At 43.5% G+C, this 25,608-nt stretch overlaps 1 protein-coding gene across 8 annotated transcripts in view; it reads left to right on the forward strand.

The window, feature by feature from the left end:
- RALGPS1 (Ral GEF with PH domain and SH3 binding motif 1) overlaps positions 1-25,608 on the forward strand; it is a 312,153-nt gene that overhangs the window by 73,591 nt on the left and 212,954 nt on the right. For all 8 annotated transcript variants that reach the window (XM_075185799.1, XM_075185803.1, XM_075185804.1 and 5 more), the window contains exons 6-8: positions 3,954-4,037; positions 12,190-12,279; positions 16,308-16,400. In XM_075185799.1, the coding sequence (XP_075041900.1) occupies positions 3,954-4,037; positions 12,190-12,279; positions 16,308-16,400 (267 nt within the window). The remainder of the gene's footprint in view (positions 1-3,953; positions 4,038-12,189; positions 12,280-16,307; positions 16,401-25,608) is intronic.

The following is a 25,608-nucleotide window of genomic DNA, read 5'->3' on the forward strand; positions in this document are numbered from 1 at the left end:
ACGTGTCCTGGCTTTAATTTTCCTGTCATTCCCCTCTTTATTTTGTGCCGAAAACCACTTCTGTGTTGTAGAATGGAAAAAGACATTACCGCCTGCTGCCAGCTCCGAGATATTTTGGGAGTAAATGGAAATTGCATTTCCTTTGATGCCCAGTGTTTTAATAATTACAGAAACTTCATATTCTAAAAGAAAAATTAGATTAACTTCTATGTTTTAAGTTACGGGATCTCTAACATTTCCAAACTAGTATGTTATTCTATGTATAAATATAATTTACTTCCTTTCCTGTTTTTGCATTTTTTGTGATTTATTTATTTTATTTTCTGCATCGTGATATAGTTTATAATAAATAAATTTCTCCAGGATCAATACATGTAGAGCTTGTGGTCTATAAATGTATGTTTTGTGTAACGCAGAGGTGCGCTGTCTGTGGGCAGGGACCCCATGGGGAAAGGGGGAGGGGGTACTAGAATCAGTTTTTTGAGTTCCCATAATTATTACATATGCAATACATTGTACTCGGCCAAGGCTCTTTTGGGGGTCACAGAACAATGAGACTTGGGGTCACAGGTAAAAAAAAAATTAAATAGAGATTGGGAAGGTCTTAAAATCTGACCAGACAATGAGCATCAACCCAATGAGGGCAGAGGTTCATTGATGAATAAAGAAACACAAATATTTTGGTTTCTAAGCTACCTGTTTTACTGATGGGCCGCTCATAGGTTCAGCCAGCGGGTGGCGCTGTTCACTTGCGTTATATCTCTGACACCGCTGTGAAGATAAATGGCGGGACAGCCTGACGTACCTCATACACCACGTTGCACAATGCCAGGAGATGCTGTGTGATCCAGCGCTTACATATCACCAACTGGTGGGGCATTATGCGGGATGGACACTGATTTGGAGGAACCCTAATGAGTGCTTCCGCCGGGGCGCCAGGAGACACAGGTAGTATAGATCCTGCGGCAGTCATTGGCCGCCCCTCTCTCCTGGATTTCCTTCCGCAGATGACACTTTTGTTTCACTTTGGTATGAAGGTATTTTAGACCTTGACTGGGCCCATTGTGCTGTTCTGTTTAACAGAAGACTCATCACCATGTGGATGGGTAGAAGCTGCTCACAGACTGGGCCCGAGAAATACATCAGTCCCAGGGCGGTCATCACGGAGCTGGATTCCCTGGGGAGATTGGCTCCGCAAAAAAAAAGAAAATGCAGAACCCCCTCCTAGAGGTGCTGGGTGTGGGGTAATGGTAAAAAGGTACCATTTTGTCTCCGTTGCACTACAGGTCCCAGAAGGTCTAGGGTGCCAATAACTGGGCATGCTGGTACTTGTAGTACTAGAAGCACCAGCATACCTATGACTGCCAGGTCATGCTGGCACTTGGGGAACTACAAGTGCCAGCATGACCTGGCACCCAGGGCACACTGGTACCAGTAGTGCACCAAGAAAACATGTAATTAAAACCAACACCTGTTTTAAAAATGTTTTTATTTGAGATGAATAAAACACCCTCTGTAATACACACCTACATCCAGGGTCTTCATCTGTAATAATTCCAATTATCCATGTTTGTCCCCCCAAAAAAATCAAAAGGCATTCAGGGACTTTCTGTTTGGCAAAAAAAAAAAATCCCCAAACATTTAGGACGACTCTAAACTATCTTCCAGAGCGTACTGAGTTCACTACAGCGATACGGCTATTTATAATGTAGGGGTTTCCCATGACCTCAGCACTGCAAACACAGGCAAAAAAGAGTGCAAACATTTAGGGGCATATTCAATTCTTTGAATTCTCTGCGGCGTTAAAACTATTACCGTTATTATGGTATTAGTGAGCTGGATTTCAGCTCGCGGCACAGGGAGCTGCGAGCAGTCGCCACTTTAAAACCAGATACGGTTGCCTTAGTGGTCCTGACTTTTTTTAAAATGTAATTCGTAAGTAAATTGACTTTTAAATATATCTCTGGCTGGCCAACTCCATGTCAGGACACTTTCTCTACATCATCGTTTATATGAACACAGCGACAGACGTCAGTTTTGTATTGTACTTTTATGGTCTCATAGCTGTGGAATTAAACAAAGCTGGGGAAATAAGGTCCTTTGTAATAAAAAAATATTTTTCTTCACCGCTCTGCAACTAAATGACAAGTACATGAATACCACACACGTGGAAAGCCAGCGGATGAAAAAACGTGAGTGATAACGAGTTCCTAGTTCACTCTAAACTCGTCTGAGATATGTTTGTGTCAGGTAACTGCTAATAACCCTCTGAGAAGCCCACACTGAGTTTTTCAGTATCTAAGGGCAGATTGTCGGGTCTGCAGCGTTTCCTACGAGACGTTTCCAGACAGTAAGATCAATAAGAAGAAGTTTGACGACCAAACACAACTTCTTCTTTAACGGTTGTCTGTTAAATTACCAGGAAACCTCTGTTCTGTTTACACTGGAGTTATAGAAAATTCCACTTCTGTTTTCTCTAAGAAAAGGGATTTCATCAGTCAGTGAGGGGGTCTGCAACCAGTTGTTGGGGATTGGTTTACAGAACCTGTGGTGGGACTGCACCAAACCTGGGTACAAAACAGTACATAAACCTTTCTGTGTATGTATATCATCATCATCACCATTTATTTATATAGCGCCACTGATTCCGCAGCGCTGTACAGAGAACTCACTCACCTCAGTCCCTGCCCCATTGGAGCTTACAGTGTAAATTCCCTAACATACACACACACAGACAGAGGGAGAGACTTGGGTCAATTTTGATAGCAGCCAATTAACCTACCAATATATTTTTGGAGTGTGGGAGGAAACCGGAGCACCCGGAGGAAACCCACGCAAACACAGGGAGAACATACAAACTCCACACAGATAAGGCCATGGTTGGTAATTGATGTGTATGTATGTATATATATGTGTGTGTGTGTGTGTGTGTATATATATATATATATATATATATATATATATATATATATATATATATATATATATATATATATATATGTGTGCGTGTGTGTATGTTGTATGTATATGTATGTATGTATATATATATATATATATATATTATATAATCTGTAAAAGACTCCCAAGAGACGAGGTGTTTTATACCACCCCCCTCAGCAGTACATTAAAATACAAAAAAAATAGTGGGAAAATCCCCATATTAAGATGTCCCATTCGCTTATTACAGTTGTTTGGTTATTACCAGGATTCAGCCACGTACGAAACCACTTGTGATTGGCTGCCGGGAGGGGGGGCAGTTACTCTTAGTCACAGTTATTGCGTTGGTTATTTTTTATGATGATTTTCTAATTTTTATTTTTTTTCTATTATCAAAAATCAAGAAAGTAAATCTGAATTTATATTAATTGATTGGTGAACAGGGTATTCTAGGAATTAGTTTAATTAAACAGTTTTTTTTTAAATATATATGTGATATTATTATTGATTACAAAATGTTTTATTTTAGGTAGGGGTCTGTGTCGGTTATATTGTTGTCCCTCTCCGCTGGTCCCATTATTGTTAATCACCGGGTTGGTCTGGGAAGCGCCCACATGCTTTTTAGCCTCAGTGGGACAAACTGTTTTCCGTGCCCCCCTCCGCTCCCATTGAGGCATCAGCCTCGATCTTCTTTATTTCAAATGATTCAACTGCAAGTCACAATTTTGTTTAATGACACCATAACTGATGGAGAAATCTGCTACTTTGTACATGGAAAACAAAGGTTGACGTCTGGGACCGTATGTGGGAGATATTTAAATAGATTGTTACATGGCCAAGATGTTATTTATTGTAGTTTGACATTAATTCATCGTATGTGTTAGATTATTTGAGCCACTGAAAATGAATGACGAGGCTGGTGTGACATAACATAAAGGTTGGGCGTGTAACATACGTGTACACGGTATTTCTGTGCAGTAACGGAGGCTGATGACGGCTCTGTCCTTGTTTTGCAGGAACTCGCCAGCTGCGGTTGGAACAAGAAAGAGAAGCACATCCTGGCCCCAAATGTTGTCGCCTTCACGAGACGGTTTAACCAGGTACCAGCTGCTCCGAGAGAATTATTATTTAACACCCTGATGCATTAGCACAGGTGCTGTAATTAATATTATACGTTGATCAGAGATCAACTGTCTGAGAAACTAATGAAAGCTAATATGTGACAGCGTGCTATAGGTTTCATATGATGTTATCAAACAAGCCTTATAGCGAAACACCACTAAATATGATGTTGTCTAATTATCTTCTTCCTGGAACAATGCTGATATTTGTTCCTGAAATCAACTGTTTAAAGCTCAGAAACATACTGTTACTGCAGTTTGACAGGCTGTGAATTAGTAATCCAAAGGGCATATTCAATTGTCCGCGAAACTTCCTAAGAACATCTCGGCCGTGCATTTTTACCGATATTACGGTAGAAGGTAATGCTCATTTTTGCTTGTGAGATACACACACACACATCTATATATATATATATATATATATATATGTATATATATATATATATATATATATATAAAAATAAACCAGTTAACCCGTGCATGATACTCATGCATTCTAGTCAAATCAAGCTACTTAAGGTGTTAAAAAGGTTCTTGTCATGCATTTGGGCCTAGCCCAGGCCTCCTCAGGGGAAGAGCGTTACTTCCCGACGTATTTTAACGTGGCTTTGTCCACATGTCACCACCTCATCATTCTTCTCCATCACCTCATCCTTCATCTTCATCGCCACATCCTTAATCTCCATCGTCTTACTGTTCTAAAACCTCTCGATACACAACGTTTCTGCTAAACACCTTATCGCTGTGCTCAATCAGTCTTCCTTGAAGGGCAGTATTCATAACCTGCACTTTCACATCTCCGTACTCGTGAAAATGCTACATACAATTGTCCATAATCAAACACAGGCTCTGGTAAATAAATACCCACACGGTCAAGAGTTTGAGCCCTCAACTCGTAAATTTAGCCTTTACTACCCCTCCCACAGGGGGAAGGGGGGATGATGGAAGTTAACTGACTTCACTATTATCATTTTTTTGTCAAATAATGTCAGTATACCAAATTTCAGATCAATTGGATGAGCCCTTTCTGAGAAAATAGTTTTTTCCACACACACACACACACACACACACTAACACACGCCACTAGGCTTATATATATTAGATTTGTGTGTGTGTCTGTTCATGAATTCACCGAGTGGCAGTAATTATTTGGAACTTGGATAACTTCTCTCTGTACGTATAATAGATCTCACACTTATCTCTGTGACTGTTATTGAATGTTCTGTTATATAATGTGTGTTGCATAGTTACATTATTAGCCCCCTTTAGCAAGGTTCCACAAACTCTCAGCATATATTGCCTCTGACACGTAATCTGTGAGAGACTGATTTACGGTCTGTGGCTCTGAGTTACTGCACAATACAAAAGTAAAAATACTGATATTTAAAGCCTTTGTTTTCCATACCCGTCAGCTCACGTCATTGAGCGCGCACTTTACATTAATGGCAGGTTGGAATGTGTCACAAGCCTTTAAATTGGGATCTGTTTATCATCTGTGAAATCATCTGCACTTAATGCATCAAGGAAACTTCCATTACCAAAAACATATGTTTGTACAATCTTTCATCTGCATTCATATAGCGCGGACGCTGAAGTCATTTATTTCCAAAATATCGACAATTGTTATTGTTGTAGCTATCAGGCCCCTTTTACTGTTGCGTTGAATTCCCGTAGACACTTGCTGAGCAGCCCTGCACTTTCCATTTATCCTACTGTCCTCTGGTTTCTGTTTAAAGAGAGAGTGAGACTAATATAGAATATTACAGCATTTACCTCTTGCAGAGAAATGTGGTTTTTCGTTTTTGTTTTGTTTTTAAACCTTTTTCAGCTTTTATAAAATGACCCGTTCTTATTACGGCTGCTGTTATTTATGGCAGGTACAAAAATAAGCCTCATTGACCCTGAAAAATCATCATTAAAGGACAATATACACAAGTCCATGCTTTTAAATCAACGGCAATAAAACAATTAACACAATAAACTTTCATGGGGACTTTTCTCTGCGTTACTGACTGTGATTGTGCAAGAAAATCTGGATCTCACTTTCTGATACTTGTTGTTCCATTTTCTCACGGTGCTGGGCTCTGATTACACAGTCGGTTAATTTGCGATAATATCAAGTATCTGCGGCATAGGGCAAAATGACCGGACCTTAGACTGCATCAGAGAAGCGACTTAATAATAAATCTGAGTAGAGCACAGTGCCAGGCAGGAGCTGCAACGGTGAATACGACCCAGAGATACTTAAAAAGTGGGATACAGGGACATCATGCAAATATTGTGCAACAATACATGTTCAAATGCAATCCACACGTAACTTGCACACAGGGACGCCGTATTTACAGAGGGTTACGTTTCCATTTCAATCTTGATATACGTAGGCTCAGGTGCAGATACACACATGCATATGTGCTATATAAAATTAGAATGTATGCAAAGAAAATGTGTAAAATAAATGAACAACTCCTAATATTAGAATCATTAATAAAAATGTTTGTTTTTAAAAAAAAAAAAAAAAAAAAAAAAAATGTTTATTTTTTGAAACTGCAGATTTTTTATTTTTTATTTTTTATTTTTTTTTGCATAAAATTCATCAGGATGTTCCGTGCTTGCCGCACGCATATGTGTAGTCATCACTACCAGTTGGCAGTTACCCCTGCCCTATAGCTGGTGCAAATGATACGGCTAAAAATCAAGTGAGCATCAGAGCTTGAATCGGCCACATCTGAATCGTCGCGCCCTTACTGCACATTACCTACGTTCATCCGCCCCTGTCCTCCCCCGTTACTCCTTTTAAGTCATTTCCAGTCGTAAGTGTCATTTGCGTTTTGACATGAATTACATCTAACTGCGTAAGGTCCATTTCTGAACCCTCGCGGAGCAATTTCATGCAAGATACAGCATGCAGATCATTCTGGCCCAGTGTTACCATTGTGAAGTCATTAGACAACATCTGTAATATAGCATACCGTTCTAGGCAGCGCTCTTTAAAAAGAACATACTCAAGTATTAATTGTAGCGAGCTTAGGAAACATTGTTTATCTGGCAATGAAAACTGTTTGTAGAGAAAAAGTTAACGTTTCCTAAAGAAGTTAATGACTTCTAAACTCGGAGTTGTAATTGCGATGCATACCGAAAATCTGGCATCGGTGGTGGATATATTAACATGATTAGGTCATTTTCACATGGATACAATTTCTCTCTGTTATTTCCATCAAGTGGGAAAAAACTGCTATCAGCCACTTGGAAACGTTTCATCCCCTGCTCACCGAAAAGTATTTGGCTATTACAAAAAAAACAAAACAAAAAAAAAACAGATGTGAAAACAAACTGCTGGGAATTGGTTTTCTTTCCGACACAAATATTTGGTCTTAAGATCCAGAGAACGGAGTAACGGGTTTGTGTATTGTGGCGATCAGCGGCGTGGGAATGGTATTGCGGGACATAAAATCAATGACGTTATTGGCGAAGAAGAAAAAATTAAATGCGAAGGTCAGTTTTGAAGGGAGGCGAGGTAACACTAAATATATTGCTTCCTGGTAAAATACCTTGTACATCAATAAAAATCAATAATTCCACAGCTAGTCACAACCACTGACTGGTATCTACTCCGTCCCAGAACGATTGCCTGCAGATGGAGCAGGTTTTGTTGTCGTGGTGAGATGACTCGCTAAAACCGAACTTATTGTCTTTCCTCCCGCTCTATCCCCCTCCCCTTCCGACCTTTCTATCAACATTCTCAATTCCTCTATCTCCCCTGTTCCTCAACTTCGCTGCCTCGATGTCATCCATGACTCCTCTCTCTCCTTTTCCCCTCACATTCTCTCTCTCGCTAAATCCTGCCGCTTCCAGCTGCGCAACATCGCACGCATTCGGCCCTTCCTATCCCAAGATGCCACTAAAGCTCTTGTCCACTCTCATTATCTCCCGCTTGGACTACTGCAACCTCCTCCTTACTGGCCTCCCCCACTCTAATCTTGCTCCCCTTCGCTCCGTACTTAATGCAGCCGCTCGGCTCATTTTCCTTTCTCGCCGCCCCTCTTCTGTCTCCCCCCTTTACCAATCCCTTCACTGGCTCCCCATCCCCTACAGAATTGTGTTCAAGCTCCTTACACTTACCTTCAAGGCCCTCTCCAACTCCACTGCTCCCTACATCTCCAACCTCATCTCCATTCACGCTTCATCCCGCCCCCTGCGTTCGGCCAATGACCGTCGCCTCTCTTCCCCCCTGGTTACCGCCTCTCTTCCCCCCTGGTTACCTCCTCCCATGCTCGCATCCAAGACTTCTCCCGCGCTGCCCCCCTCCAGTGGAACCAACTCCCCCGCTCCATCAGAACTTCCCCCAACTTGCCCAACTTCAAACGGGCCTTAAAAACCCACCTCTTCCTCAAAGCCTTCCAGTCCCCCACTTAACTGCCCTCATTCCTGTCTCCCACCCCCCCCCCCTCTCCTGCCCCCCCTTCTGTCCCACTCCTACCTCCCTCCTCATCGTTTTCTCTCCCCCCCCCCTCCGTCCCTGCCTCCCCTCTCCCCCATTCCTCCTCCCTCCCTTGTGTCTCTGGCCGTCCCACCCTCCCCTTAGATTGTACGCTCCTTCGAGCAGGCCCTCCTCTCCTCCTGTTCTCCACCACCTTAACTCTGCTCTCCAGCACCTTGTCTCTTCCGTGAGGTCCTTCTGCTCCTCTTCCCCTCTCGCTACTCGATGGGGGCCCTCACCTTTTATCTAGCTGTACCTTGAGCTTCTGAGTTACTGTCCTTCTTGTTAACTATACCGTGCTGTCTCACCCTGTACCGTATTTCTGTCTGTCCCTTTACGGCGCTACGGATACCTAGTGGCGCCTTATAAATAAAAGTTAATAATAATAATGACAGGCAGAGAATATCCACCAGATCGTGTCTGTTTGTCTGCGCCCACACACGGGTATTCTATATGTGAGGCTGCCATGCTGAACTAGGGGCAAGTGTGTCAAACGCTGCACTGAGCCACTGCCAGCAACAAATCCTGCTCCAACTGTACATCATTGCTGGTTAAATACATGTCTAGCGACCACCTATGATTCCCTCCTGTTTAAATCAATATGTATATACACTTATTAACTTTCCCTACGGTATTCCCTGTAACCTAGCAGTCCCTGTACCCCCTCTATATCTTCTTATATTACAGACTACCAGTAGTGGGCAACAGGCGGCCCACCGAGCCTTCACCTGTAGCCCCCAGCCTGCAGCTCCCGTTCTCGCTTATCCTCTGCGAGCGGAGAGTAAGACTGAATGTGAGCAGCCAGCGACCACCTCTGCGCAGCCAATCACAGGAGGGGGGGAGTTAGTGCAGCACATCCAATCACAGGAGGGGGAGGAGTTAGCGCACCATAGCCAATCACAGAAGGGGGAGGAGTTAGTGCAGCACATCCAATCACAGGAGGGGGAGGAGTTAGTGCAGTGCTCTTCCGGACTACATCCTCTCGCCCCCCTTCCTCTGTGGGCATTGGCTCATTTGGGTGCCCATTGGGGTGCCCATCACATTTCTAAACAATCTTAAAGCTTATATATATATATTGTGCTGTGAAAATATTTTTTTTAAAAAACAGTTCTTGAGTCCTAGAAATGACAGTATGGAAAGTGGCTGCCTATTACAGTACAGGGGTCATTAAAAGATCATACTTATATAATATAGCAGAGACCCAGCAGCGGCCTCTCCAGCCAGTGATTTACGTAAGCTGCAGGGACTGTGCACTTTAATCTGCGCTTGGCTGGTTATCATGTATCTTAGCTCATTTTTACATAGCCTGGAAAAAATGAAGACTCGCTATTAATGAGAAGCAAGGCGTCTGGTGTGTGTAAAGGAGTATGGGGGTAAAAAAGTTGAAATATTAATACATTTTATAGTATTTTGCATTGTTTTAAAAAAATAGGAGAAAACGTCTCTGTGGTTACACCAAATAAACACTTTGTTTGGAATTCATTAATTCTCCGAACCTTAAACCACGTTGAGAGATGTCTTCGGTTTTGTACTTAATGTTCAAACCAGATTTGAGGGGTTAATTGACCATGTTGCCCGGTTAACGTGATGTCATGTGTTTGTATTAAGCGGGGCTCTTTGCATGTTTCCACAGATTGTATGTAAGTGTGATGTGTAGAGGAACTAATCTAATGTGTTTTCTGTGTGTTGCGCTTTCATTATCATTCTTTATCATTTATTTATATTTTGTGTTCCGCAGCACCGTAAGTAGGTAGGATGAAATGGGTAAACAAGACAAGTGGCATGGTATAATATAGGTAAACATAGTGTAACCTGGCGTAATGTAATATGGCATAATGTATCCAGCCCTTATATAACCTGGTATAATATATTACCATATCCAACAATACCGGGGTACCGGAGAACAGGTTACGTGCAGTGCAGACATGGCAGCGAGGTAGAACAGGAGAGAGAATGAGCACAAGGAATGAGGGACATCCGTAAGATCTTGAGTGTGGGAAAGTAGGGCACATGTGTGGGAGGATGGATACAAGCGACATAGGGACATAGATAATGATACAAGCGGAGGGAGTGCCCTGCTTGTGGGAGCTTACAATCTAATCTAACTGTGTTATGAGGGCAGCCTGAGCACTAAAACAAGGGATGTAGATATTGATTGTGTTTTATTTTACATTTGAGATCCAGATAACTGGTTTGTTATCACTCATCATTTCCTGTTTACCTGTGAATTCCTGAGCTTCTAGGTGGGATAAAATAGCATTTGAATGTTCAAAGCAGCACATAGTATTTTAGTGTTGGGAGGCAGTGACCCGTCCATTCTGGTGATTGTGTTAATAAGGACGGCAATGGAGGCAGCAGGAAGCTGCATGTGACAGGGGCAGTGACATGATGTGAGGAGGGGAATGGAGGCAGCAGGAAGTCACAGACTGAGAGTTATATAGTGAAAGGAGCAGGGTCCCCAGCAGCACAGAGTATATCAGGAAATTAGTGATGTGTTAGTGAGGACAGAGCTGCATGTGACAGGGGCAGTGACATGATGTGAGGAGGGGAATGGAGGCAGCAGGAAGTCACAGACTGAGAGTTATATAGTGGGAGGAGCAGGGTCCCCAGCAGCACAGAGTATATCGGGAGATGAGTGATGTGTTAGTGAGGACAGGGCTGCATGTGACAGGAGCAGTGACATGATGTGAGGAGGGGAATGGAGGCAGCAGGAAGCCACATACTGAGAGTTATATAGTGGAAGGAGTGGGGTCCCCCAGCAGCACAGAGTATATCAGGAGATGAGTGATGTGTTAGTGAGGACAGGGCTGCATGTGACAGGAGCAGTGACATGATGTGAGGAGGGGAATGGAGGCAGCAGGAAGCCACATACTGAGAGTTATATAGTGGAATGAGCAGGGTCCTCCAGCAGCACAGAGTATATCAGGAGATGAGTGATGTGTTAGTGAGGACAGGGCTGCATGTGACAGGGGCAGTGACATGATGTGAGGAGGGGAATGGAGGCAGCAGGAAGACACAGACTGAGAGTTATATAGTGGAATGAGCAGGGTCCTCCAGCAGCACAGAGTATATCGGGAGATGTGTGATGTGTTAGTGAGGACAGGGCTGCATGTGACAGGGGCAGTGACATGATGTATTTGGATATTTGACAAATGGCAGACTCCAAAAACAGTTTGTAGGATCCCATTCTGGATCCTTACAGATAAGTTGAGCACCTCTCTCCGTTACAGTATAATGTATGAAGTGACCCTGATATCTCCATGTGCTTTGCCTTGATTGGCTGATGTAAATCCCATTATGGAACACTTTCAAATTGAATCATGTGGCTCAGTTGGGCGTCGGCTTCTCTTACATCCTAACAGACAGAATCAGGGGAGCACGGTAGGTGCCAGTTTTGATGGGTAATTCCTAAATCAAACTGCATAGACAGTTAAAGGGGGCTTCCACCCTCCTACATTTCTTCTCGTATCCAGCTCCTCCCAACCCTACTACATCTGTCCACGTAATTCAGCAGGGTCGCAGTACATGCGTTTAGTGGTGTCCTCCGCTAGAATTGTTTCCCGCATTCATATTACTGTAAATATCTTGTTGCTGCACAACTTGTTACAACATGTCTTTATCTTTTTTTTGTTTTTCCTCTTTTTTTCTTTCCAGGTCAGTTTCTGGGTTGTACGAGAAATCTTAATGACGCAGACTTTGAAAATGAGAGCGGAAATACTGAGCCATTTCATCAAGATAGCCAAGGTGAGCGAGCAGGGTGGGTGCGGCTCCTCGGTCACAGGTCTCTGGAACGTAATGAGGGGCGTATATGAGAGCTTATCCTACAAGGAACTGTATAGAAATGGGATGACCATAGCAGCCAATCAGATGTTTGTTTTCATTTTTCAAGCTGTAGTAGAAAATAAATGACAATTAGAATTTGATTGGCTGTTATGGGCAACACCTCCTTCTCTACACAGAAATAGCCCCCACTGTGTAAGGATGCAGTAATTGTGTGTGTGCAAGTGCTGTATTACACCATATGTCCCAGCAGTTTTAAAGGCAAAATCAGTCGATACAAACCCCACCCTGGTCCACGATCCACCCAACACGCCCACTTTCCACCCAATCAGGTCTAGTTTTTGACAAAGTTCCACCCACTGTAGTGCAAGCCCCACCCCTTCCGAGGTCAACACTATTCCACTGTAATCGGGACAGTTAGGAGGTGTGTTACACTGTTTCATTGTGGGATTTGTGGTGTTATATTGCATGTGATCTGTAAATGACCAGTTAATGTAAATATAGTTTATATTTGAACATAAATTAAAGTGGTTTGTAGTTTTTGGGGTTATTTGAGAAGAGGGCGACTTCTATGAAATCGCAGCTGGTGTTATGGTCCACTCAGGCACAGCTGTCTGCTCGCATGAAGCTGGTTCATGGTCCGTCTGCTCCTCTTACACGCTCCACAGTGCGTCATATGAGCAATTGATGGCGTCCGGCTCCAGTAATCACATACTGTACAGACATAGATGTGAAAATAGCGGATAGGAGATTTTGTGTCCCAATAGATCTCATTGTAAGTCTCACACAGTAATCATCAAATAAAAGCATGACAGTGGTTGTAGTCACTTATTAAACAATGGAAGTGTGAGTAATGTTAGTGAGGTGCGACGGTCTGTGGAAGTTATATGCAAAGGGAAAAGATTGAATGACTGAACGAGAGTACCCATAATTCTCTCTGGTCGGTTGCAGCAGTTTAATTATCCATCACTTGAATCCCGCCCTGGATTGTCCACATGACAAACTACAGATTAAATGTTATTACAGAATTTATGCAGATCGGGAGCAGTTTCACGAGTTCACGCTGACAAATATAAACACAGGAGCTGCAGCAATAAATTGTTGTGATGTATTTACTGTTATAAATCACATTTATTATTATTACTTATATGTCAGATGTAGGTCCTGAGAATCATATGAAGGAACGTTTCACTTTAATTCCATTTCAGGATTACTTTGAGTGAGTGCAGGAAAGAACATTATTTTATAACAATGGATTTTTCATTGTAAACAGAAGTTGTATAAGTTCCATGTACCGTATATACTCGAGTATAAGTCGACCCGAATATAAGCCGAGGCACCCAATTTTACCTCAAAAAACTAGGAAAACTTATTGACTCGAGTATAAGCCTAGGGTGGGAAATGCAGCAGCTACTGGTAAATTTCAAAAATAAAAATAGAATTAACAGTTCCATTTTGATGACTTTATATAGATGTTTTTATACTGTCCAACTTTATATATTATTATGCCAATTTGCTAATCAATGAGCTGTAGCCTATGTTCCAGGTTTGGGCTACCTTCAGCTCTCCAGTTCTTCTGGACCATAAGCAGCTGCCACAGGCTGAAACTTGTACAACAGCAGGTGCTACAAGTTCTCTAAACCTGATAAATGCCTCCATGACAGCTTACAGAATTCTGCCCTTAATAGTTTCTGGACATCATACATAAAGAGGGGACGTTATTATGAGAACACAGGAAGACACTTTATAAAGGAATTACAGAACAATTCCTAAGTTTAGAGATGGTTCTCTCTCAGTAAAACTAGAGTAAAGGGACTGCAATTTATGGATTTACATTACCATTATCTGTTTTATTTGGATTCATAGTTTGCAATTGAAAAGTGTGAATGAATAAAGATTGTTTAAACCAAACCCCCCTTATAAGTAAGCACTCCGTGCTTGGGGACTAGAGGATGATGTGTCCCAGGCACTGCACTCCCCTTTTGGGTCTATCTGGAAGCCGCAAGAGTTGCCGAGGTTTCAGTGAAAGATGGACATTTCCCAGCAGCACCCGGAGCCCAAGACGCAGACAATCAGGAACAGCAGTCTGCAACGGGACCCAAGAGAACCCCTGCATATGTGCAGTCTAATGCCGGGCAGCGTCTGAGAGAGTGTTCCCGACGTGGCTCTGCGCAGTGTGACGTGATGTTAGAGATCACTCTGCACAGGCCGCACCTCCTCCACCCACCTTGCCCGCTTCTCTCCCCACTAGGGATGCCGCTCACCTAGCTCACTCGAGTATAAGCCGAGGGGGGACTTTTTCAGCACAAAAAATGTGCTGAAAAACTAGGCTTATACTCGAGTATATACGGTATATACTTTGTCTTCAGCCGGCAATACACAGACTGATTAATAAATTAGACAAGTCCCAGTTCTCGGGAGCTGACTGACTTCCAGCTTACACATGGTGGATAATGGAGGCAGCCATTTTATTGTTCCCAATGGAGGCCGACATTTTGTGGGCCCATGTAGAGGCCGCCATTTTTGTGGAATGTACCAGGATTCAAATTTTACATGGAAGACATATTGATGGGTATAAGAGTTTGCATAACTTGCAGACCTTTATTAGGCAATTCATTTAGCGCGTTTCACACCTAAATAGGGCAATAAGGCTTCACTTTTCCAAGTGGACCACATACTGCTCGTTCTCTCTCAGGCAAAGTAGGACTGTCTGAGGAAAACCTTCACTGTCCCTTAATGACCAGAATCCTCCTCTTCCTGTCACTAGACTCCGGTCCGGTTGGTCAAAGGTGAATAATAAGCTGTGCTATCTGTACACTAGACGATTGTCTGTTTATTATAATACTCTTGTGCACCCTCTGAGATGGTGGGAGGGATCTATCGGACCCCGCCCAGTTCTAAGATCAGTGCTCGACAAGCGATTGCCCTCCCTACCCCGGGGTACTGCCTGTCCTATCCCCTCCCCCTCACCTAAACTCCCCTCACCCGTTCTGCCTGCTGAGACTTATAGTCCACCGACAGCTGTAGTATCAGAGGTTGCCAACTTCTGATTTAAGTTTATTTTTAGTTTTGTAATTGAGGATAGTGTGCGACTTTATAAACAGATACTACTCCACATAATTTGCTTGGTGTATTTCAGCTCTGTCACTTCTAATGAATATTATTATTTCTCTATGTAGAATATTATTCTTATTATATATCATGTATAATAGCTGTGTTTAATGTCGGCTGTGTTGCTGCCACGTTTAATATGTTCAAAATTAGGAAGAATTGACCACTTATCTGGAAAAACTAGATTAAAAATAAATACAACTATTTAAAGGGGAATTTGAAGGAAAGTAACATTTTATCCATAAACCTCTCTAACTAGTGGAATAGCGCTGACGCCTAGGGCCATTGTAATTTAGTAACGACTTGCTGTCCGTGGCGATAACGCTCATCTCTTCAGACATAAACATCTGTATATAATATAAAGTGTTTAATGAAAGCTTCGTTATACAGCTGCTTGGGCGGCTGGCGCGGTTTGTGCTCTCGGCTGCTGTGATAACTCTTTTGAACAAACATGTGAAGTTACCGGTGTTTGAGCGACTGTTTGAGCATCGCACCCGCGCGGTTCTCTTCTCAGGGGACGAGTATAATGCAACTTCGTTTAGTTGATTCTCAGACTCTGTTACATATAAGAGTTGTTACATTTAGATTTGGTTATATTAGAACACCCAGGGCTTACCTACCTTAGAGATTATTCTCAGATATCTGGAGCACAGGACCCACACTCCACTCCCCTCACCCCTTTGTTTTGCTTGTTAAATAAGTTTTAGATTTGTCTGTTTTGCAATGTTTTTGGCTGGTTGTATTTACTCATCGTCTTTAATAAAAATAGTTTACATAAAAAAAATATCAAATTTGCCAGGTGTCTCCCTTCAAAAAACACTTAATGTCTTAAGTTTGTTTTGTTATTTTTAGGAAACATTTTGTTTTTGGTTTTTTTGCAGAAACTTCTGGATCTGAACAATCTCCACTCCTTGATGTCGGTAGTTTCGGCCTTGCAGAGTGCGCCCATCTTTAGGCTGTCGAAGACCTGGGCTGTGAGTCTTTTCATTACCTTGTCAGAGCTTTTCTTTCATGAATATTAGTGTGTCTGGTGGGATTTCTCTGCTCTAAACAATCTGTCAGATCTGGCTTCGTTGGCCCCCGCTCTGGGACGTTTCCCTTCTGATGGATCACAGACTTTGAACTTGAAATGAAAACATTCCAAATATTGTTGTAGTGAACAACCTCCGTCTTTTTAATAGAAGTGTGAATTGTGTATTCGTGGCCCCTATATCCTCGTACAATCCCAATAACTCATTATATATCGGCAGCAGCTGTTTATATAGCGCCACTAATTCCGCAGCGCTGTACAGAGAACTCACTTACATCAGTCCCTGCTCCATTATATGTGTGTGTATATATGTATATATATATTTATTACATACACACACACACACATATAATATATTTATATTTACACACACTAATTCTTCAGGTCATCGAGTCATTTCTTAGTGAAATGATAGGCTGGCTAAAATGGGATCATCCCAAAGTGTGAAATGTTGTGATAGTTATTGTGGCCAATGGACTGGTCCCATTAACCTCGTTCACTGGCTGATTGGTTACTCCTGACCATTTCTTATTTCCTCTGTGGAGCTGCCTCTATATCCAAAAAAATGAAAAGCTCAAAAGTACTTGTAATACCTTTTGAATGGGTGCAGGGGGTCTATTTAGTGACTGACTAGTGTCTGTGTTAATAATCAAGACAGAGTGGAGCTTAAGCTATGGGTATGAAAGTGTTAAGTGATTGTGTATAGTACTATATCTAGTTGCTATGAGGGATGGGCAAAACGGGCATCTGCCTTAGGGCACCACAAGACTTATGATACAGAACTGAATGCTCGTAGGTTCTCCGGTTTGCTAGGAACGGCAGCTGGACTATATAGTGTCATACCTGCACTGCATCGTACCAGGGGTGCGAGGGAGATCAGTACGCACAATATACCATCTGTGCCTTGGGTCCTAATATTGATATGGGAGAAACTTGTATGAGAGAAGGTAGCTAGATACCACATTGCTCTGAGTAGCAGAGAGTAGCTTGTTACCACATTGCTCAGAATAGCAGAGAGTAGCTTGTTACCACATTGCTCTGAGTAGCAGAGAGTAGCTAGTTATCACAGTGCTCCAAACAGCAGAGAGTAGCTAGTTACCACAGTGCTCCGAGCAGCAGAGGGTAGCTAGTTGCCACATTGCTCTGAGTAGCAGAGAGTAGCTAGTTACCACAGTGCTCTGAGTAGCAAAGAGTAGCTAGTTGCCACATTGCTCTGAGTAGCAGAGAGTAGCTAGTTACCACAGTGCTCTGAGTAGCAAAGAGTAGCTAGTTACCACATTGCTCAGAGCAGCAGAGAGTAGCTAGTTGCCACATTGCTCCGAGCAGCAGAGAGTAGCTAGTTACCGCATTGCTCAGAGCAGCAGAGAGTAGCTAGTTACCACAGTGCTCCGGGCAACAGAGAGTAGCTAGTTACCGCATTGCTCCGAGCAGCAGAGAGTAGCTAGTTACCACATTGCTCCGAGTAGCAGAGAGTAGCTAGTTACCACAGTGCTCCGAGCAGCAGAGAGTAGCTGGTTACCACATTGCTCCGAGTAGCAGAGAGTAGCTAGTTACCGCATTGCTCCGAGCAGCAGAGAGGAGCTAGTTACCACATTGCTCCGAGCAGCAGAGAGTAGCTAGTTACCACATTGCTCCGAGCAGCAGAGAGGAGCTAGTTACCGCATTGCTCCGAGTACAAGAGAGTAGCTAGTTACCGCATTGCTCCGAGTAGCAGAGAGGAGCTAGTTACCGCAGTGCTCCGAGCAGCAGAGAGTAGCTGGTTACCACATTGCTCCGAGTAGCAGAGAGTAGCTAGTTACCACATTGCTCCGAGTAGCAGTGAGTAGCTAGTTACCACATTGCTCCGAGTAGCAGAGAGTAGCTGGTTACCACAGTGCTCAGAGCAGCAGAGAGTAGCTAGTTACCGCATTGCTCCGAGTAGCAGAGAGTAGCTAGTTACCACATTGCTCCGAGCAGCAGAGTAGCTAGTTACCACATTGCTCCGAGCAGCAGAGAGTAGCTAGTTACCACATTGCTCCGAGTAGCAGAGAGTAGCTAGTTACCGCATTGCTCCGAGTAGCAGAGAGTAGCTAGTTACCGCATTGCTCCGAGTAGTAGAGAGTAGCTAGTTACCGCATTGCTCCGAGTAGCAGAGAGTAGCTAGTTACCACATTGCTCCGAGTAGTAGAGAGTAGCTAGTTACCGCATTGCTCCGAGTAACAGAGAGTAGCTAGTTACCACATTGCTCCGAGCAGCAGAGTAGCTAGTTACCACATTGCTCCGAGCAGCAGAGTAGCTAGTTACCACATTGCTCCGAGCAGCAGAGAGTAGCTAGTTACCACATTGCTCCGAGTAGCAGAGAGTAGCTAGTTACCGCATTGCTCCGAGCAGCAGAGAGTAGCTAGTTACTGCATTGCTCCGAGTAGCAGAGAGTAGCTAGTTACCGCATTGCTCTGAGTAGCAGAGAGTAGCTAGTTACCGCATTGCTCCGAGTAGCAGAGAGTAGCTAGTTACCGCATTGCTCCGAGTAGCAGAGAGTAGCTAGTTACCGCATTGCTCCGAGTAGCAGAGAGTAGCTAGTTACCGCATTGCTCCGAGTAGCAGAGAGTAGCTAGTTACCGCATTGCTCCGAGTAGCAGAGAGTAGCTAGTTACCGCATTGCTCCGAGCAGCAGAGAGTAGCTAGTTACCGCATTGCTCCGAGTAGCAGAGAGTAGCTAGTTACCGCATTGCTCCGAGCAGCAGAGAGTAGCTAGTTATCGCATTGCTCCGAGTAGCAGAGAGTAGCTAGTTACCACAGTGCTCCGAGCAGCAGAGAGTAGCTGGTTACCACAGTGCTCCGAGCAGCAGAGAGTAGCTAGTTACCACAGTGCTCCGAGCAGCAGAGAGTAGCTACTTACCGAATTGCTCCGAGCAGCAGAGTAGCTAGTTACCACAGTGCTCCGAGCAGCAGAGAGTAGCTAGTTACCGCATTGCTCCGAGCAGCAGAGTAGCTAGTTACCACAGTGCTCCGAGTAGCAGAGAGTAGCTAGTTACCACATTGCTCCGAGCAGCAGAGAGTAGCTAGTTACCACATTGCTCCGAGCAGCAGAGAGTAGCTAGTTACCGCATTGCTCCGAGCAGCAGAGTAGCTAGTTACCACAGTGCTCCGAGTAGCAGAGAGTAGCTAGTTACCACATTGCTCCGAGCAGCAGAGAGTAGCTAGTTACCACATTGCTCCGAGCAGCAGAGAGTAGCTAGTTACCACATTGCTCCGAGCAGCAGAGTAGCTAGTTACCACATTGCTCCGAGCAGCAGAGAGTAGCTAGTTACCACATTGCTCCGAGTAGCAGAGAGTAGCTAGTTACCGCATTGCTCCGAGTAGCAGAGAGTAGCTAGTTACCGCATTGCTCCGAGTAGCAGAGAGTAGCTAGTTACCACATTGCTCCGAGCAGCAGAGAGTAGCTAGTTACCACATTGCTCCGAGCAGCAGAGAGTAGCTAGTTACCACATTGCTCCGAGCAGCAGAGAGTAGCTAGTTACCACATTGCTCTGAGTAGTAGAGAGTAGCTAGTTACCACATTGCTCCGAGTAGCAGAGCGTAGCTAGTTACCACATTGCTCCGAGCAGCAGAGTAGCTAGTTACCACATTGCTCCGAGCAGCAGAGGGTAGCTAGTTACCACATTGCTCCGAGTAGTAGAGAGTAGCTAGTTACCACATTGCTCCGAGCAGCAGAGTAGCTAGTTACCACATTGCTCCGAGCAGCAGAGAGTAGCTGGTTACCACATTGCTCCGAGTAGCAGAGAGTAGCTAGTTACCGCATTGCTCCGAGTAGCAGAGAGTAGCTAGTTACCGCATTGCTCCGAGTAGCAGAGAGTAGCTAGTTACCGCATTGCTCCGAGTAGTAGAGAGTAGCTAGTTACCACATTGCTCCGAGCAGCAGAGTAGCTAGTTACCACATTGCTCCGAGCAGCAGAGTAGCTAGTTACCACATTGCTCCGAGTAGCAGAGAGTAGCTAGTTACCGCATTGCTCCGAGTAGCAGAGAGTAGCTAGTTACCGCATTGCTCCGAGTAGCAGAGAGTAGCTAGTTACCGCATTGCTCCGAGTAGCAGAGAGTAGCTAGTTACCACATTGCTCCGAGCAGCAGAGAGTAGCTAGTTACCACATTGCTCCGAGTAGCAGAGAGTAGCTAGTTACCACATTGCTCCGAGTAGCAGAGAGTAGCTAGTTACCGCATTGCTCCGAGTAGCAGAGAGTAGCTAGTTACCGCATTGCTCCGAGTAGCAGAGAGTAGCTAGTTACCACATTGCTCCGAGTAGCAGAGAGTAGCTAGTTACCGCATTGCTCCGAGTAGTAGAGAGTAGCTAGTTACCGCATTGCTCCGAGTAGCAGAGAGTAGCTAGTTACCGCAGTGCTCCGAGCAGCAGAGAGTAGCTAGTTACCGCAGTGCTCCGAGCAGCAGAGAGTAGCTGGTTACCACAGTGCTCCGAGCAGCAGAGAGTAGCTGGTTACCACATTGCTCCGAGTAGCAGAGAGTAGCTAGTTACCGCATTGCTCCGAGTAGTAGAGAGTAGCTAGTTACCGCATTGCTCCGAGTAGCAGAGAGTAGCTAGTTACCGCAGTGCTCCGAGCAGCAGAGAGTAGCTAGTTACCGCAGTGCTCCGAGCAGCAGAGAGTAGCTGGTTACCACAGTGCTCCGAGCAGCAGAGAGTAGCTGGTTACCACATTGCTCCGAGTAGCAGAGGGTATTGCATTGTTTTTCATGTTAAATACAATAAGTGTGCTATATATGCAGATGATTTATGATTTGAGGCTACATCTGTATAACAGTTTCTCGAAATCAGGTAAACCTTGTGAAAAGTATCTGTCACTTTAAAAATAAAAGGCAGTGACCGCTAAGCTCATACATGTGCAGTATGTAACCTGCGCTGTGCGCTAATGACGTGTAGACATAGTGATAATATGTTAAACGAGTAGCACACAGAGTCAGCGTTGGCCGCCAACTAAAACACATTTTTTTCTCTCCTTTTTTTAATCCAATTTGTTTAGTCTGAAAATTTGATTCGTGTTTTTTTTTTTTTTTTTAAATGGAAATAGATACCAAAAACATATGTGTGGAAACTGGGCCTGTCAGGGATTCCTCAGCATCTTGGATATTTTGCTGGCTGTGTATAACAGCAGAGAGTTATAATAAGACCCCGTAATATATCACTCTATAGGCGTAAAGTCGGGGTTAGCCCGCCATGTCAAACGTTTAGTGTTTGTGCTACGACTGCAAAATACACTACAGGCCAATCTCCTCCTTATACAAAATCTAAGCTATATTTGTTAGAAAAGGGTAAACATAATAAATAAGATATATGCGGTTTTGAAAGTAGTGGGGGTGCTGTTTCATTAGAGTTCATGTGTTATATAATAATTTACTTCCAGCCCAGCTCCTGTTATTTATTGCAGAGGTTTAATTGGAGAATAACCAGTACACGTTGTACTAAGCAGATTAGTAAGCGTGAGCCCTATTTATATTTGCATTATAATTTGCCTTTAATTTCTACCCATCACGCGGAGGGAACAGTTTTGTCGGTTGAACCATCAGATACAGACTGGTAGAAATCCTGAGAAAGCCGTATTATTTGCAGGTCAGGTGCAAATAGCGGATGATGGTGTTGACGGACTCTGGAAGCATTTGTGATTGGCATTATATGTGAAGTATGCCAGCCATGTACACTACCGGTGCCGACCTGCACGCATCATAAGATAGTTGCTGATTTGCATATGGTGACAGCTTTTTAATGAGTGCAAATTTGCGCCCAGCTCTGTGTCCGCCCATTTATGTGTACACGTTACTGCAGAAGTGCGGTTTCCTTTATCAGCTTTTCAACAAATGAGTCCGCTCAATGTCCGCCTTGTCTCTAAGCAGCGCTCCTGGGTCCTGGATAATGTAAATCTCCGTGGCTGGGTTTTGGCAGAGCCGCCGGTAGTCTAGATAACACTCATGATTGATAGAGAATGTGCTGATTGTACAGTTTCTCTGTGTTACATTGTAACTCTTCATAATAAACTGATAAAACTAAACAGGGCTTTACTTTTGCCTGTTTTGCAGTTCTAGTTTCATATTTATAATCTAAGAAAGAGGGAAATCATCCAACAAACTCAAGCGGTAGCCCGAACGTCGCACATTTTACCATCGTGCCCAGTATTGGTCACTGGCTGTCTGCAATATCTGGAAGTTTTACACTTTTTCAGAGTTTTATTTTTTATCTTGTTTTCTCTATTCGTATAACATTTAACGTTGGTGGTCCTTTCATCTGGACACAGTCAGGTTCTGTCCGAGTCGTGTCCCCTTGTGCTATTGCCTCAGTGGTGTAATTACTTCCCATTTAATGCAAATTTTTACTATTAATAATACTTTGAATATTGGTACAGCCCACAAGATGGCTGCCTGCACTGTGTAGGTGAAAAGGCAAAATAGAAACAATGATATAGTGGCATTATTTTATTGTGAACTCAGGTAGTGTGTCATGGACCAAATGATGCCTCTGGTATATCCACAAAGACTTTCCAGTGAAAGGCCTAGATCACTTGACTTAAGCTAGAGAAGATCCAAAGCCTGGACGGTGTGAAAGCAGTATTTATACTGCTCAGGTTCAATTATGAAATTTATTGCAATGATTTAACATCCTCTGCAATTTTTATTCTTAACTTCTATTAAATACATTGCCTCATCTTCCTGCCTTGTTTCTGAGCCTTTTGGCCATGTATTTATATAACCAGAAGGTGGTGTTTAATTTAGTTGCCCCTGGATACCGTATAGATCGGCTGAGTTCTCTGCATTGGACACTGTCCAAAGAGCAGCTTTGTGTCCTATCTCCGAGCACTAAGATTAGGAACTCTGACTGATGATATAAAGACATGCATAGGAAACACAGGATGGAGTCTCAGCAGCTTGTCTTATGCCGTATGGGGTATTGTGTGTCGGCAGATTGAATATCGCCCTGAGCTGCGCTGCTGGTTTGCAGATAACTTTTGCTCTGCGAGGTTCTGTATTCAAAGCTCTGGAGCAGAGTACTCCTGGGTATAAGTACCGTCCATTCATAGAGGGCAGTGGGCACCCTTCGCTGTACCTCATCTACATGAAGAATGTCTGGGCACAAACTCTGCCCTCTCATCTTACCCACTCCCGTGCCAAGGAGTTTGCATGAATATTAGACCGGATACTGCAATAGATCAGTGATCTGCTGGGAAACTGTGTTTATTTCAGTGTGAGCAAATGAATTATTTTTTTTTACAAGAAATATTTATAAAAAGATGTATATTAATAAATGTTGCTATCCAGAAATTCAGAATCAGAAATCAGAAAATCAGAACCAGAAATTCTCTAGAAGCGATGTAAAATATGCCATGGGTGCTGTGATGTGTGGACTTTACTCTGTCTGGTATATTGCAGCAATGATAGTACAATCATTGGCAAAAGTTTTGAGAATGACACAAATATTATTTTTCACAAAGTCTGCCGACTCAGTTTTTATGATGGCAATTTGCATATATTACAGAATGTCATGAAGAGTGATCAGATGAATTGCAATTCATTTCAAAGTCCCTCTTTGCTATGACAATGGACTTTATCCTAAAAACAACATTTCCACTGCATTTCAGCCCTGCCACAAAAGGACCAGCTGACATCAGGTCAGTGATTTTCTTGTTAACACAGGTGAGAGTGTTGACGAGGACAAGGCTGGAGATCACTCTGTCATGCTGATTGAGTTAGAATAACAGACTGGAAGCTTTAAAAGGAAGGTGGTGCTTGAAATCATTGTTCTTCCAACATCATTGCTTTGCACAAAAAGGGCTTCACAGGCAAGGATATTGCTGCTAGTAAGATTGCACCTAAATCAACCTTTTATTGGATCATCAAGAACTTCAAGGAGAGAGGTTCAATAGTTGTATAGAAGGCTTCAGGGTGCCCAAGAATCTCCAGAAAGCGCCTTCTCCTAAAGTTGATTCAGCTGCGGGATTGGGGCACCACCAGTGCAGAGCTTGCTCAGGAATGGCTGCAGGCAGGTGTGAGTGCATCTACACGCACAGTAAGGAGAAGACTTTTGGAGGACGGCCTGGTGTCAAGAAGGCCAGCAAAGAATCCACTTCTCTCCAGGAAAAACATCCGTGACAGACTGATATTCCACAAAAGGTCCAGGGATTGGGCTGCTGAGGACTGGGGTAAAGTCATTTTCTCTGATGAATCCCCTTTCAGATTGTTTGGGGCATCTGGAGAAACGCTTGTCCGGAGAAGGAAAGGTGAGCGCTGCCATCAGTCCTGTGTCATGCCAACAGTAAAGCATCCTGAGACCATTCATATGTGGGGCAGCTTCTCAGCCAAGGGAGTGGGCTCACTCACAAATTTGCCTAAGAACACAGCCATGAATAAAGAATGGTACCAAAACATCCTCCAAGAGCAACTTCTCCCAACCATCCAAGACCAGTTTGGTGATGAACAATGCCTTTTCCAGCATGATGGAGCACCTTGTCATAAGGCAAAAGTGATAACTAAGTGGCTCAGATTGAACTTGAGTGTCCTATAATTACTAAACAAATTTATTTTTAAAGCAGTGACCTGTTTTGCTATTTAGAATATATTTCCTTTAACGCTATTGATCTATTGGAACCCTTATATTCCTACAGATATACAGAGTATTAGTAGACTAGACAACGATACAGTTTATCTGTAATGTTGTCTGCTTAGTAACATTGTTGTAAATGTTGTCTCCATCGCTGTTAACAGGTATCAATTTATCCATGTATATAAGTCTGAGAACCGGATCTTAGTCTCCCGTTAATCAATCACAACATGTGCACAGTATCAGTCAGGGCAGCTAAACTCCGGCAAGGGAGGAGATCTCAATATGACAGCAATGTCTCTATGACACAATGTATAAATCTTTCCTTTTAGAACTAAACACTAAAGTGCACTGCTGACCGGCTCGATAAATGTAATAACAGAGGGTAGTGCTGACGTGCGTTTCGTTGGGAGCTTTCTCAAGGAACATTCTATCACTCGGCAGCTTCCACTGACTGGTATTAGAGGTGGAAAGTTTTCAGATATTGTTCATGGTAGTAATTGTACTGTGTAGCAGATTTATGGAGCTGTAAACCGCTCTGTGTGCCCAGACACCGTTCCGCTGCGTTATGGATTGTCTG

The sequence above is a fragment of the Mixophyes fleayi genome, chromosome 9, assembly GCF_038048845.1.
Source record: "Mixophyes fleayi isolate aMixFle1 chromosome 9, aMixFle1.hap1, whole genome shotgun sequence".
NCBI lineage: Eukaryota > Metazoa > Chordata > Amphibia > Anura > Limnodynastidae > Mixophyes > Mixophyes fleayi.